The sequence below is a fragment of the Pipistrellus kuhlii genome, unplaced genomic scaffold (genome assembly GCF_014108245.1).
Source record: "Pipistrellus kuhlii isolate mPipKuh1 unplaced genomic scaffold, mPipKuh1.p scaffold_m20_p_3, whole genome shotgun sequence".
Classification (NCBI taxonomy): Eukaryota; Metazoa; Chordata; class Mammalia; order Chiroptera; family Vespertilionidae; genus Pipistrellus; species Pipistrellus kuhlii.
This window is the reverse complement of record NW_023425529.1, coordinates 161,836,129-161,851,181: the sequence shown is the minus strand read 5'-3', so window position 1 is coordinate 161,851,181 and position 15,053 is coordinate 161,836,129. Positions and strand designations below refer to the sequence as shown.

At 36.7% G+C, this 15,053-nt stretch overlaps 1 protein-coding gene across 5 annotated transcripts in view; it reads right to left on the bottom strand.

Moving 5' to 3' along the window:
- CUL4A (cullin 4A) overlaps positions 1 to 15,053 on the bottom strand; it is a 71,215-nt gene that overhangs the window by 19,754 nt on the left and 36,408 nt on the right. For 3 of the 5 annotated variants that reach the window (XR_004991275.2, XM_045588806.1, XM_036457325.2), the window contains exons 12-16: positions 11,626 to 11,730; positions 11,194 to 11,304; positions 11,002 to 11,087; positions 10,545 to 10,652; positions 2,520 to 2,633 (exon numbers count right to left, since the gene is read on the bottom strand). Coding sequence is in view for 4 of the 5 variants with exons in the window: in XM_045588806.1 (XP_045444762.1) it covers positions 2,520 to 2,633; positions 10,545 to 10,652; positions 11,002 to 11,087; positions 11,194 to 11,304; positions 11,626 to 11,730 (524 nt within the window). In the remaining variant the exon portion in view is untranslated. Of the gene's footprint in view, positions 1 to 2,519; positions 2,634 to 10,482; positions 10,653 to 11,001; positions 11,088 to 11,193; positions 11,305 to 11,625; positions 11,731 to 15,053 lie in introns of all 5 variants that reach the window. The other 2 variants (XM_045588807.1, XM_036457328.2) reach the window with 2 other exon arrangements.

The following is a 15,053-nucleotide window of genomic DNA, read 5'->3' as shown; positions in this document are numbered from 1 at the left end:
TAGTGTGTGTGTGTGTGTGTGTGTGTGTGTGTGTGTGTGTGTGTGCGCGCGCGCGCGTGCGCGCGTATGTGTGTATGTACAATATTGCTACGAGAATTGTCACAGATTTTATTGCCTATGTTTCCTTCTAGGATTTTTATGATTTCCAGTCTTACATTTAAGTCTTTAATCCCTTTTGAGTTTATTTTTGTATATGGTGTTCTAAGGTGACTTAGTTTCACTTTTTTGCAGGTATCCAATTTTCCCAACATCATTTGTTGAACAGGCTGCCTTTATTCCATTGTATGTTCTTGCCTTCTTTGTCAAACATAAGTAATCATAAAGGCATGGGTTTATTTCTGGGTTCTATATTCTGTTCCATTGATCTATATATATATGTCTGTTTTTATGACAGTTACATGGTTTTAATTACTATGGCCTTGTAGTATAGTTAACAGGTAGCATGATTCCTCCAACTTTGTTCTTTCTCAAGACTTCTGTAGCTATTCTGGGTCTTTTGTGGTTCCATATAAATATTTTGGAATGTTTGTTCTAGTTCTGTGAAATACTCTGCTTGTATCTTGATAGGAATTGCATTGAATCTATAGATCACCTGCCATTTATACTTTTAAAAAAATAAAATCCCCATATAAGTGGACCCAAACAGTTCAAACTATAGTTGCTCAAGGATCAACTGTATAATTTATGATAGTGTATTATAATAGTCAGCAAAATAAAAATCTTGTTTGTTTTTGCTTAGTGTACATAAGCTTATTTATAAAATTGAAGTTAAATTTGAATATGTTTTGTGACATGCTTCTTTCATTTATCAATACATTGCATGCATTTCCCCTTTTAAATGATCACTTTTAACAATAGCACTGCAGCCTTGCTGGTGTGGCTCAGTGGTTGAGCATCAACCTTTGAACCAGGAGGGCATGGTTCGATTCCTGTTCAGGGCACATGCCTGGGTTGTGGGCTCGTTCCCCAGAGTGGGGCCTATAGGAGGCAGCCAATCAATGATTTTCTTTTATCACTGATATTTTTATCTTTCTCTGAAATCAAGAAAAATGTTTTAAAAAACCATTAAAAAATAGCACTGCAACAGATATTTTTATTCATTAACCTGAGAAAAGGTCTTAAGATAAATTCCCAGACTTGAAGCTAAGGCAACAAAGCATGTGATTTGAGAAGTTTTGAGATACACATTGTCAAACCACCCTTCATAAAGTTCATGTTATCCCACCAACAGTGGGCAAGAGTTGCTGTTTCTTTTAATTTTAGCCTTTATCAATTTCATAATCAAAAGTGGCACTTTAATTTGCAACTCTTTGGTTGGCAGAGAAGTGGAACACATTTTCATGAATATTGATTTTTTAGTCTTGCTTTTATGAGTTGCCTCTCCACATCCTTTGCTCATTTTTCAATTAGGTAAATGTTTTTTTTATTCCTGTTGACCTTTTTTTTTTTTTAATATACTTTATTGATTTTTTTACAGAGAGAAAGAGAGAGGGAGAGAGAATTAGAAACATCGATCAGCTGCCTCTTGCACACCACTATTGGCGTTGTGCCCGCAACCAAGGTATATGCCCTTGACCGGAATCGAACCTGGGACCTTTTAGTCCGCAGGCCGATGCTCTATCCACTGAGCCAAACCCGTTTTGGCTCCTGTTGACTTCTTCTTCTTCTTCTTTTTTTTTTTTTTTTTAACATACGTAAGTCAGTTGTATTTCTACAACACTAAAACAAATACTCCAAGGAATAAATGAAGAAACTATCTTATTTACAACACCATCAAAAAGAATAAAATGCACATGTATGAGTTAACCAAGGAAGTGAAAGGTCTCCACATGGAAAATTACAAAATATTGATAAAATAAATTAAATAAAACAAGACTAGATATGATTGCCTCCAGAGAGAGTGCACATCCAGAGGACTAAATGCATCTCAACCAACATATCAATATTTTGAGGTGGCAATGAGGAGAATGGATATCTAGAAAAGAATACTAAGGAGAAAATATTGAGGTAGTGAGTCATTTGTGGATCTGAAATTAATTTGTTGTTTCCATATAATGCTTTAATATAAAAAGGTAAGTGATAGTTTAAATTGTTTACTTCAAATGATTACTTATAAGTGATGTCAGAGGAATGGCAGCATGAGAAATACCCTTGGTCTCTCTCCTTGAAGTTTCAAGAATTTGAACAGTTATAATAAAAAAAAAGAGATTTCCTGCTAAACTCACAAACACATCTGAGAGATCCTCACATTGAAATATCTATCAGTGGGCAAATGGGAGGAAACTGGATTGGTGAGGAGAGAGAAGTGTTGAGATGATCCATATACCAAGGCCTAGAGCCTTGGACTTCTTATTGATTTGGATATTAATCCTTCAACTGTTCCAATTTTATTGACCTACAAGAGCCAAAGTTGAATTATACTGAATATTTTCCTTTCCTTGCTACCAAAGTTCAATTACAATTTTAAAAATTGTTAACATACTTACAAAAATAAAAAGTAGATTTAACAAAGAACTTACTTCCTTAAACTCTGCTTTTAAAACAGCATGTCCCAATGTAGTCTGCCACTGAAGTTTTCGACCACTGTGCTTTCCGAGATAAAATGTCTTAAATACTTCCTGAAGTTTAATCATCTGTCAAGCAAAGGAAAACAATTTAACTATGCTAAACACCATTAATAATTCAATTTACAATTTTTCACAGCTAAATAAAAAGATCAATTCTGTTCTGACAGTTATTTTTCTGGATTCTATTACCTGTGAAAAATGTTTACCACCTAGGTACAGGGGTCTTCAAACTGCGGCCCGCAGGCCACATGCGGCCCGCAGAGGAGTCTGATCCGGCCCGCCAGGTTTTTTGGGCAGTGAGCGCAGCCGAGGTGTTACAGTAGGAATTAGTAGTTCATATAGTCCGGTCCTCTAGCTCTCTGAGGGACCGTGATCTGGCCCCCACTTTAAAAAGTTTGAGGATGCCTGACTAGAACATAGGGGTTTTCCCTCACACAATGAGATAATACTTGGAACTAGTTTTATGTACAAACAGGTTGTATTTTATTTTTTTAAATATATTTTATTGACTTTCCACGGAGAAGAAGAGAGAGGGATAGAGAGCTAGAAACATTGATGAGAGAGAAACATTGATCAGCTGCCTCCTGCACATCCCCCACTGGGGATGTGCACGCAACCAAGGTACATGCCCTTGACCGGAATCAAACCTGGGACCTTTCAGTCCAGTAGGCTGACACTCTATTCACTGAGCCAAACCAGTTTTGGCAAACAAACAGGTTGTTCTTTATACCCCCTACACTCCATACCCAGGCTTCCGTGGATGATAGCATATGAAATGAAGACAACAGTGGCCATCCTCAGAGACACTGTCTAAGGCCACAGTGGCCATCCTCAGAGACACTGTTTAAGTCCCAGGTGTATCTTATCAGGCCTTAGCTCAAGGCCTTAGCTCTTGACTCTTAATTACTCTTAGGGCCTTGGGATGCCTCATCTCTGAACCACGATCCATGGTAACGGCAAGACCTGGGCATCAAGCTGCTGTGAGGGGTAAAACACTAAGGCAGTGTAAGCACAGGAAACAAGACAAGCTAGTCATTATTTTCATGGAAGGTTTTTTACATTTTGCAAACTGTCAGCCAATATTGTTATTGCTGATATCTCATTTTAAGCCACGAGCTCCCCTCTTCCAGGTGTCCCCTCCTTTCCCACTTTTGTACCTGTTCCTGTTTATGGACAGACTGCCTTATTCCTCTGATAGTGTTTCTTTAGAATGTTTATGTGCATTACATCTGTTCCTCTAACTTCCTTTTGCTCATTATTTTCTTTAGTTCCTTTCACATGTGCTTTACTCTGCACTCAGGTAACCAGTGATCTGCCAAAACTAATGGCTCTCCTCAGGCTTCATCTTGTGAGATGATCCATTCTCAACAGCTTCCCATGAAGCAGGCTCCTGCTTCCTCCTAGTGTCTACGACACTCACTGCTTGGACTTCCTGCCTCTAGGTCTACACTTTCTGAGTCTTCTTTGGTTTGTCTTTCCACCCACTCCACACATGCTGGGATATCCATGGCCGCCTCCTTCCCCCCAATTTTGTACCATTTCCATGTTCTTCGTAATAGTAACATTCTTCTGTGGCTTGCTAAGACCCCTTTCCTCTGAAACTTCTGACCTCACTGGCCTCTCCTATGCCTCCCACCCTTGATGCTCTGTAGCCCCATTTTCCATTTCACTGAGCACAGGGTCTCAGCCTCTCTCACATCTCTTCTACCAGATCTGGGAAGCCACTTTCCTAATAATACCGACTCATTTTTCAGAACTGCTTCCTCAGAGAAGCCTTCTCCAACCACTCTCAGCTCTGATAGTTATTGCAATTTGTGAATAGCTCCTCTGGACAGAGAGCTAAGAAGGGCAGAACCAGGTCTGAAATCTTTACTGCTGTACACTCTGTATAAAATACTTGTGAGTGCCTCTGTGCTTCTGTCAAAGTGGTGTCCTCTGTTAGAAATGCCTACCTGTGTCATATCTATTTGGCAAACTCCTCTGCATGCTTCTAACTCAACTCTACAATCATACCCCATTACCCAACTTCAACATCAAATCTCAGGCATGGAATAATTTCATTTCTAAGTATTTAGTGTATATTAATTTTTAACTATCGGGTCTACTAATAATTAAGGTCATTTTTAAACATTCGTTTAAAATCTTGCTTGGCGTTGACTTGTATTGACATAACCTTCAAACACGTGGTATCTACAGAACGTGTGAAGTGCAATTAACAAGTTTTGCTTGAAAAAGTTTGTGTTTGGTTTGGTTTTTGTTGCAAAACTAGGGCTAAGAAGATGGCGGATGAAGAGCATATTCGGCACTGCATGCTTTACGAGTTCCAATTAGGAAGAAAAGCAAGTGAGGCTGCAAAAAACATCTGTAGTGCTCTTGGTCAAGATGCAGTTAGCGCCAGAAAATGCCAGCGTTGGTTTGAGAAATTTCGCGAGGAAAATTTTTCATTAGATGACAAGAGTGGTCGAGGCCGTGTGTCCAATTTTGATCAAGAAGCTCTTCAAGCCGAGACCGGTTTGGCTCAATGGATAGAGCGTCGGCTTGGGGACTGAAGGGACCCGGGTTCGATTCCGGTCAGGGGCATGTACCTTGGCTGCGGGCATATCCCCAGAAGGGGGTGTGCAAGAGGCAGCTGATTGATGACTCTCTCTCATCGATGTTTCTATCTATCTATCTCTCTCTCTTCCTCTCTGTACAAAATCAATAAAATATATTAAAAAAAAAGAAGAAAAAAAGAAGCTCTTCAAGCTCTTTTGGTGCAAAATCCTCAAATTACCCAACAAGAGCTTGCGACAACTTTAAATTGTTCACAAGAAACAATTTCCAATCAATTGCGTGCACTTGGCAAAGTTCAAAAGTTTGGAAAATGGGTTCCTCATGAGTTGACCGACAACAACCGTAATCAAAGAGTCACAATTTGCAGTTCGCTCCTCTCTCGTCAAAACAGTTTGCCGTTTTTAGAGCAAATTGTTACTGGAGATGAAGAATGGGTGCTGTATGTTAATTTGAAAAGGCGGCCTCAATGGTTGGACAAAAATGAGGCTCCGCAGCCCACGCCAAAACCTGACTTACATGCGAAAAAAGTGGTGTTGTGTGTTTGGTGGAATTTTAAAGGAATTCTTCATTATGAACTTTTACCATCTAACCAAACCATTACAAGTGCAGTGTATAGTGCCCAATTGGAAAGATTAGCCCAAGCTTTAAGAGAAAAAGAACCCGCGCTGATTAATCGGAAGGGCGTAATTCTTCACCACGATAACGCACGACCGCATACTGCAAGAATCACTGCTGAAAAACTGCGCCAGTTGGAATGGGAAGTTCTCCCTCAACCTGCATATTCTCCTGTTATTGCCCCTTCCGATTACCATTTGTTTCGTTCTTTGCAAAACTTTCTTCTTGGAAAAAAATTTAATAATGAAGAATGCCTCAAAAATGCATTGACCGAATTTTTTGCATCAAAATCACAAGAATTTTACAACAGAGGGATTAAAATGCTTCCTGAGCATTGGGTGCAAGTAGTAGAAAACAACGGCAACTATATTGTTGATTAAATTTGGTGTATTGTTTAAATAAATTCGATTTAAAAAAAGTACTAGAAAACGACATTAATTATTACTAGACCTAATATTTTAGTGTATATCTAAAAGGACTCTTTTCAGAAAACATATCTACTAAATCAAACCATATGACCTAAAAATTAAGTCAATAATGTGATAAAAATCAATGCATACCTTTCCTAAAAATTATTTCCTTGATATTAATTCCTAATGTGTTAATGATAATCATAATCATAATATGCCACTAACATTGGGTGTTTACTATGTGCTAGTTTACAACTGCAGGCTCAAAATGGATCAAAGACCTAAATGTAAGAGCAAAAACTATAAAACTCTTAGAAGAAAACATAGAAGTAAAACTTTCATCATCTTGGATTTGGCAATAGTTTTTTTAATTTTTATTTATTTATTTATTTATTTTTACATATTTTATTGATTTTTTTTTGCCCCCCTCCCTCCCAGTAGTTTTTTTTTTAGATATGATACCAAAAGTACTAGAAACAATAGAAATAACAGATTAACTGGACTATAAAAATTAAAGACTTTTGTGCAAAGGACATTATCAAGAAAGTAATAAGACACATCATAGAATGGGAGAAGATATTTGCAAATCACATACCTGATAAGGGTCTTATATAGAATATATAAAGAACGCTTACAGCCCTAGCTGGTTTGGCTCAGTGCATAGATAATTAATTAGCCTGTGGATTGAAGGGTCCCAGGTTTGATTCTGGTCAAGGACACATGCCTGTATTGTGGGCACAATCCCCAGTAGGGGGGTTGCAGGAGGCAGCCAATCAGTGATTCTCTCTCATCATTGATGTTTCTTTCTCTCCCTCTCCCTTTCCTCTCTGAAATCGATAAAAATGCATTTAAAAAAACAAAACAACAGTTCAACAATAAAAAGACAGACAACACAATTTAAAAATGGGCAAAGGGTTTAAATAGACTTCTTCAAAGAAGATCTACAAATGGCCAATAAGTACATGAAAAGATGCTCAATATTAGTTCTTAGGAAAAAGCTAACCAAATCAAAATGGGATATCACACTAAAATGGCTATAATCAAAGAACTGAAAATAACAAACACTGAAGATGTGGAGAAATGAGAACCCTTGTGTGTTGCTGATGGCAATGTAAAATGATGCAGCTACTGTGGAAAACTAGTAAACAGAATTATTGCATGACACAGAAATTCCTACTTCTAGGGATATATGTAAAGAACTGACAACATCTATTCAAACAAAAATTACACATAGCAGCATTATTCAAATTGCTGAAAGTGGAAATAACCCAAGTGTCCAATAACAGATGAATGGATAAACAAAGTGTGGTATATCCAAACAATGGAAAATTATTCAGCCTTAAAAAGGAATGAAGCAGTGACACATACTACAACATAGCTTAACCTTGAAAATACAGTTAAAGAAGTCAGACATAAAAGACCACATATTATATAATTTAATTTATATGAAATGTCCAGTATAGGCCAATCCATAGACAGAGAAAAGATTAGTGGTTGCCAGGGGCTGGGGCAGTGTGTGTATGGTAGGGGTCGAATGGGAATGACTGATTAATGGGTCCAGTATCTATTTGGGATGATGAAAAAGTTCTGAACTAGACAGAGGCGATGGATGTACAATTTAATGCCACTGAACTGTACACTTTAAAATGACAAGTTGCTCAGCTGACATGGCTCAGTGGTTAAGTGTCGACCCATGAACCAAGAGGTTACGGTTCCATTTCCGGTCAGGGCACATGCCCAAGTTGTGGGATTGATCCCCAGTTAGGGCCATACAGGAGGCAGCCAATCAACAATTCTCTCTCATCATTGATGTTTCAATTCTCCTTCTCCTTTACTATCTGAAATCAATAAAAATATATTAAAAATAAAATAAAATGGTAAGTTATATATTACCACAATTTAAAAAATACAGTATGGTAAGCCTCAAACACCTTTTGCCAGAAAATTAAAAAGTACTCAAATATGCAGGGGTGTTTTAAAAGGACAAGAAGGCAGCTGAAAAGTGCTCCCACCAGCCAAATAGGGGACAATTTTGGCATCAAATAAGTAAGAAAGATTCCATGAATTCATACTCATAATGACAGGAAAAAAAAATCACTGTTCATCAAGGTAAAAATGGATTCAGGCAGGAATCAAGCCGGTGAGAGTCTGATGGGAAATAAGAGGTTTACATAGTCTTAAAATATCTCCCCATAATTTATTAATAATCACCAAAGGAAAATACCAGCAGTAGAGTGGAGAAACCAGGTAACACCTTAACTAAATGATTATATGGGCGCAAAAGAATTGTGTGTGCCTCTGGACATAATACTGAGAGGAAATGACACGTCCATGTGGGATTCTCATTAAATATGCATGAACTGAATCTAATCAGACAAAGATAATATAAGAAAATTGGCCTGCATTTTAAAAACATGTCACTTTTGCTGGAATAAATCTTACCCTGAGTACAACTGTAAAAAAAATCACCAAATATAAAACAAGCAAACACATGTAGTGTCATGAAAGAAAAAAAAAAAAGGTTGTGTAGCTGTTACAGATGAAAGGACATGACTAAATGAAAATGTGGTGTCCTGGACTGGATCTGATTCCAAGATAAAAATGCTAAAAGATATAGTTGGGACAACTGATAAAAACAGAACTGGCTGTGTATTGATGAAAGTATTAATTACTTCATTGTTAACTAGCTGAATTTGACAACATTCTCTGGTTGTTTATGGGAAAACCCCACTAAAGTATTAAGGGTAAAGGCCCTGTCCAAGTAGCTCAGTTAATTAGAGCAGCCTTTGCCAACCAGTGGTCTGAGGACCACTGGTGGTACATGAGGTCTGAAAGATTGGTGACCGCTGGGTTAGAGTATTGTTCCCATTTGCCAAGGCCACAGGTTCGATCCTGGTCAGGGCACATACAAGGATCAATCGATGAGAATGCATAAATAATTGGAACTATAAATTGATCTCTCCTCACAAAAAAATAAAAATACATCAATAAAGTATTAAGGATAAAATGAATCTATTCTCAAATGGACCAGGAGAAAAATGGCACATATATGGAGAGGAACAGAATGATGAAGCATATAGAACAATGATTAAAAAAAAAAAAAAAGTGAGTGAAGGGTACAGGAAATTCTTTAAACTATTCTTGATAATTTCCTCTAAGTCTGAAATATTTAAAAATAAAATAAGTGAATAAACATGCAGTGCTATGAGAGAGGCACGCCCAGGGAGGAGTCTGGGGTGAAGTGGGGTGCAGACTTAAGGGAGTGCTTTCTGGTGAAGGTGACAGTAGAGATAAGTTCTAACAAACTTCATGTGCTGGGGATGGTTAAGGGTGTGGACGTTTTCTGGAGAAGGAGGTTCCATTTAGAGGGCTATACATGGAGGCCTGAGAGGATGAGAAGTGGGTGGGTTTGGGGCCTACGACTAATTTAGAATAGAGCGAGCATGACATCCACGTGGGGAGCTGGGCCATAGAGAGGCTTCACATCTCAGAAAAACTGATTAAGGTGCAATCCTCATTTCCCAAGGATAAAGAGATTCAGGGAGGGAGGGAGAAGGGTAATGAGAGAAATCTATGTACATTCAAGTGGACACACACGCTGGAGGCTGAGAGCCGATGTGGGCTGAGTTCAATGAAAAGGTGTGGAATGAGAAGGCAGCTGAAGGACGATTCTGGGCAATGTTAGCATTTAGGATATGGGTGGAAACAAAAAAAGAAGAAAACAAAAAAGGCAAATGCCCAGTTTGTTCAGAAACAAAATCAAGAAAAGATAATGTCTCAGAAATGGGAAAAGCAGCTTTAAGTGGGACTATTTCCGACCCAGGCAGCCAGCTGCCATGAGTCTGTACTTTCTTTCTCCCTTTCTGGAAGCCCCCTCAGCTGGAAGGCCTTCATCCCTGCTCATCTTTAATTCTCAGATACCACACTGGAACCAGCCTTTTCCTGGTACTGTAATTGATGATGCTCCTACTGTTTCCACCACTGGATTTTAAGTTCCTGAGCCCCAAATTCTCCCTCATATCTACATATCCTCAGAGTACCCAAAGTTGTGGCTGACATATAAATAAGCCCTCAGTACTATTCACAAGACTTCTCTCCCTCTCCCTTTCCCTTCCTCTCTGAAGTAAATAATATATTAAAAAAATAAAACAATAAAACAAGTGCTTGCGTATCAACTTCTTGATGGCTAGCCAATGGACATGGGTGAACTGTGGACAGGGACAAAAGCAACCACTTAGGTTTCTGCTTAAGTGTATGATTTTAAAAAAACTCGCACTAAATAATTCTTGAAAACTAACATGTCTGTGCATGGTATGGGTGAAACAAAGAAAGCATTTATAATGTTTTGGAAGTACTAATATATTTAAAACAAAGAATGCATAGTCTTTAAAACACTTACTTCTGGAGTTAAATGTACTTCCATAGGTGTGTATGTTGGCCAGTATCCCATAGTAAGTATATTTACTGTTAGATCTATGGAGCCCGGGTCACTCTGATTCTGCATATACTAAAAGCAAAGGAAATGGAGACAAAATAATTTTAGAATATCATAAAAAATATAAAAAGGCAAATGGTATGATCTTCATAATATTTTTTCTTTTTTAATTATGTCACCAATATAAGACAGCATTAAACTCATTTAAATCAAATTTTCATTAAACATATTTAGGGGTTACTTTTCTTTTTCACTTTGAACTTAGGTTATTTGAATACATGAGACATTAATAGTATAATATTTAAGGATGAGAATTTTACCTAATTTATGTAAGTATTTACATATTTTACATAACCATTTCACATACTTCAAAGTGGGACACTTTTAAAAAACCTGTTTTACTTGAAAAAACAGAACTTGCCTGCTTGAAATGAACCATGATGTCTTTGGAGAGCTCCATGTCCTTGAACATGCCTTCCAGTTTGCTGGTGAAAGCAGCACCACACTCTGGGACACAAGGGGAGAATGGGTGAAAAACACCAGGAGCAACATGTTGTTAGTGCAATACATTCCCAGCCCAGAGGTAGGACAGAACCCGAGTCCACATGCTTACCATGCTTTAGTTTTGACAACATAGATTTTTCAGCATCTACGGAGGCACTTTTTCCGACAAGGAGTCTTTTTGCCAAATCTTTTTTATAAAATGCTTCAAAGACATCTTTACCTATTTATAACCAAATGAAAATAACATTAGACAATTAATATGCAAATATTCACTTTAACTGCTAAAAAACCCTCAGAAATGTTCATTCTGATGAAAGCCAGCTCTAAATTTCACTGTATCCTTATGTTTAATTTCCACAAAGAAAATATTTATTTAATCAATGGGCAGCCATCATTCTAGTTCCTGTATTAATATGAAAGTGGAAATGTTTTAGTCAATTTTTCTCAAGAAAAGATAGGGCCCAAATAAGTATATATACATTTTTTATTATGTAGCATTTTCTATATAGCCAATGTTAATAAGAACAAGAGTATTTCTCACCATGAATAAACCTGAATATTATCATGATTTTGTCAAGGATCCTCTCCAGCTCTTCATCTGTTGCTTCTTTATTACCTGCTCTCAATTTTGAATCAACATGTTTTGCTGTAAAATTAAAGAGTTCAAATTATTAGGAAAATAATTGTTATATAGTATATTTTCTAAATAGAAAAAAAAATTAATTTCTACAAGTCAAAATTGGACATTTTCCAAAGTGATATTATTATAGTATGACATACAGGCAAATATCTTGATATATGCCCTTTCAAATCATGTGAGAATAAATACATTAATTACATGCTTCAGTTACAGGACACATTATTGTTTCAGGAACTGGGATGTCCCATCTTTAAGATGTGGTATAAGAAATTTGGATAAGACTCTTAAAGGAATTTTTTTCAGGGCTTCATGTGATTATATCCATGGTTACAATGTCTTATCCCTGAATGCAGGGATTCGAGCAATTCTACTCTAAGTTCCTGTTTGACACAAATCAACCATGACCTGGAAGGAAGGGAAAACCCAAGACTTTCATAAGCCCAGGGCCCAAGTTATCTTTAGAGAAAAATAACCCATAAAGTGGCACAAAAGCCAATTTAAATTATCTTATGAATTTCTGTTGTTGATTTAATTCGTATTTTCTTTATAATTTTTATTATGAAATATTCTGAAAATATACAAAAACAGCCAAAGCAACCTTGAGGAAGAACAATAAAGGAAGATGTATCATGCTCCCTGGTTTCAAAATGTACTACAAATTTAGAGTAATCAAAAACAATATGGTATTGGAACAGAAACACATACACAGGACAATGAACAGAACTGAGAGCAGAGAAACTCACACATATACAGACAATTTATGACAAAGGAGCCATGAATATACAATATTGGAGAAAGGACAGAATCGTCATTACATGGTGTTGGGAAAAATGGACAACCACATGTAGACTTGCTACCTTACAACATACTGACAATTTGAAATGGATCACAGATTATACTATAAAAGAAAGAGCACAAAGTATAATATATATGTAAAACTGACTAAATGAAAAATAAAAATTTACTTTTTAAACACACTTTTAAGGAATTAAAACACAAGCTACAAACTGGGAAAAATGTTTGCCAATGATATGTCTGATAAAAAGAGAACTCATATACAAAGTGTGCATTAGTATAAAAAAAACAAAACTCAAAACCTGTTTCATCTCAAAATATGTTCAAGATCCCATTTTATCCTATTTTAACACTACTCAGAGAATGCAAAGATACTGACTAATAGTATCTGTTAAATATTATCTGGAGATTGATAAAGGTATAATACAGAGGCATTACATACAACAAACCTCAATCCAATTTCTGAGCAGAAATTATAAGTAATCAAGTCAGAGATTCAAGGTTTATTTCTATAAACTATAGTTCTGGGGCTGTTAGTACAGGAAATGCAAACTAGGCTAAATTTTTATTGACTCTTTTTTCTTTTTCTAACTTATCTTCATTATTGTCAGTATAATAGATGTCCCCTTCCCCCATCTACCCACTCCGCCCTCTCCAGCTCTCTCCCCAGCCCTTCATAGTAGTACTATTGTCTGTCCATGGGTTATGCATATAAGTTCTTTGGTTAATTTCCTGCTAACCCCCCTTTCCCTCTGAAATACTCCAGTATGCTCCATGCTTCTATGTCTCTGGATCTATTTTGTTCATCAGTTTATTAAGTTCATTAGATTCCACATACATGTGGTATTTGTCTTTCTTTGACTGGCTTATTTCAACTTAGCATATTACTCTCCAGGTCCCTCCATGCTGTCTCAAAGAATAAGAGATCTTTCTTTCTTTCTATAGCTGCATATATTCCATTGTGTAATGTACCACAGCTTTTTTAAACACTCATCTACTGATGGGCACTTGGAATGTTTCCAGATCTTAGCTATTGTAAATAATGCTGCTATGAACATAGGATTGCAGAATATTCTTTCTGATTGGATTCAGGCTTCTTAGGATATATTCATAGAAGTGGAATTACTGGGTCAAATGGCAGTTCCACTTTTAATTTTCGGAGGGAACTCTACACTGTTTTCCATAGTGGTTGTACCAGTCTAATTCCCACTAACAGTGGACTACAGTTTCTTTTTCCTCCACATCCTTGCCAGCATTTATTAGTTGTTGATTTATTAATAGTAGCCATTCTGGCAGGTAAAAAAGGTGGCACTTCATTGTTGTTCTCATTTGCATTTCACTTATAATTAGGGAGGCTGAGCATTTTTTTCTATGTCACTTGGACATTTGTATGTCCTCTTTGGAGAGTATCTATTCAGGTCCTCTCTCCAGTATTTCAAAAAATATATATTTTTATTGATTTCAGAGGGGAAGGAAGAGGGAGAGAAAGAGAGAAACATCAACGATGAGAGAGAATCATTGATTGGCTGCCTCCTGCACACCTCTTACTGGGGATCGAGCCCACAACCTGACTGGAATCAAACCTGGTACTCTTCAGCCCGTAGACAATGCTCTATCCACTGAGCCAAACCAGCTAGGTTTTTAATTGGGTTGTTTAACTTCTTGATATTGTACATAGAAAACCCTAAAGATTCCACCAAAAAAATTACTAAATTTAATAAACGAATTCTACAATGTAGCAGGATACAAAATTACGATCTAGAAATCAATGGCACTTTTATACACCAGTGATGATCTGGTGTATAAAGAAAGATATAAAGAAAAAAAAAAAATCCATTTTTTTTTCCCACAAAAAAGTTAAGATACTTAGGAATAAACTTAACCAAGGAGGTAAAATACCTATACTCAGAAAACTACAGGATGTTGAAAAAATGAGACAGAAGATATAAACAAGTGGAAAAATATATCATGTTCATGGGTTGGTAAAATTAACCATCATTAAAATGTACATACTACCTAAAGCAATCTATAGATTCAATTCAGTGTCTGTTAAAATACCAATGGCAAATTTCACAGATCTAGATTAAATACTCCAAAAATTCATACGGAACCAAAAAGACCCAAAATAGCTGCAGCAATCTTGAGAAAGAAGTAATAAGTTGGAGGGAATCACAACACTGAATATCAAATTATACTACAAAGTCACAGTACTCAAAACAGCTTGGTACTGACACAAGAACAGGTGTGTAGATCAATGGAAGAGAACAAAGACCCCGGAAATTGACCCAAGCTATTATGCTCAGTTAATATGTGACAAAGGAGGCAAGATTATACAATAAAGACAATTATTTTCAATTAATGGTGCTGGGAAAATTGGACATGCAAAAAAAATGAAACTAGATCACTATCATACATCAAAATGGATTAAAGACTTAAATGTAAGTGTGAAGCCATAAAAATTCTAGGAAAAAACATAGGCAGCAAAATATCAGACATCTCACATAGCAGAATTTTCAGATACATCCTTAGGGCAA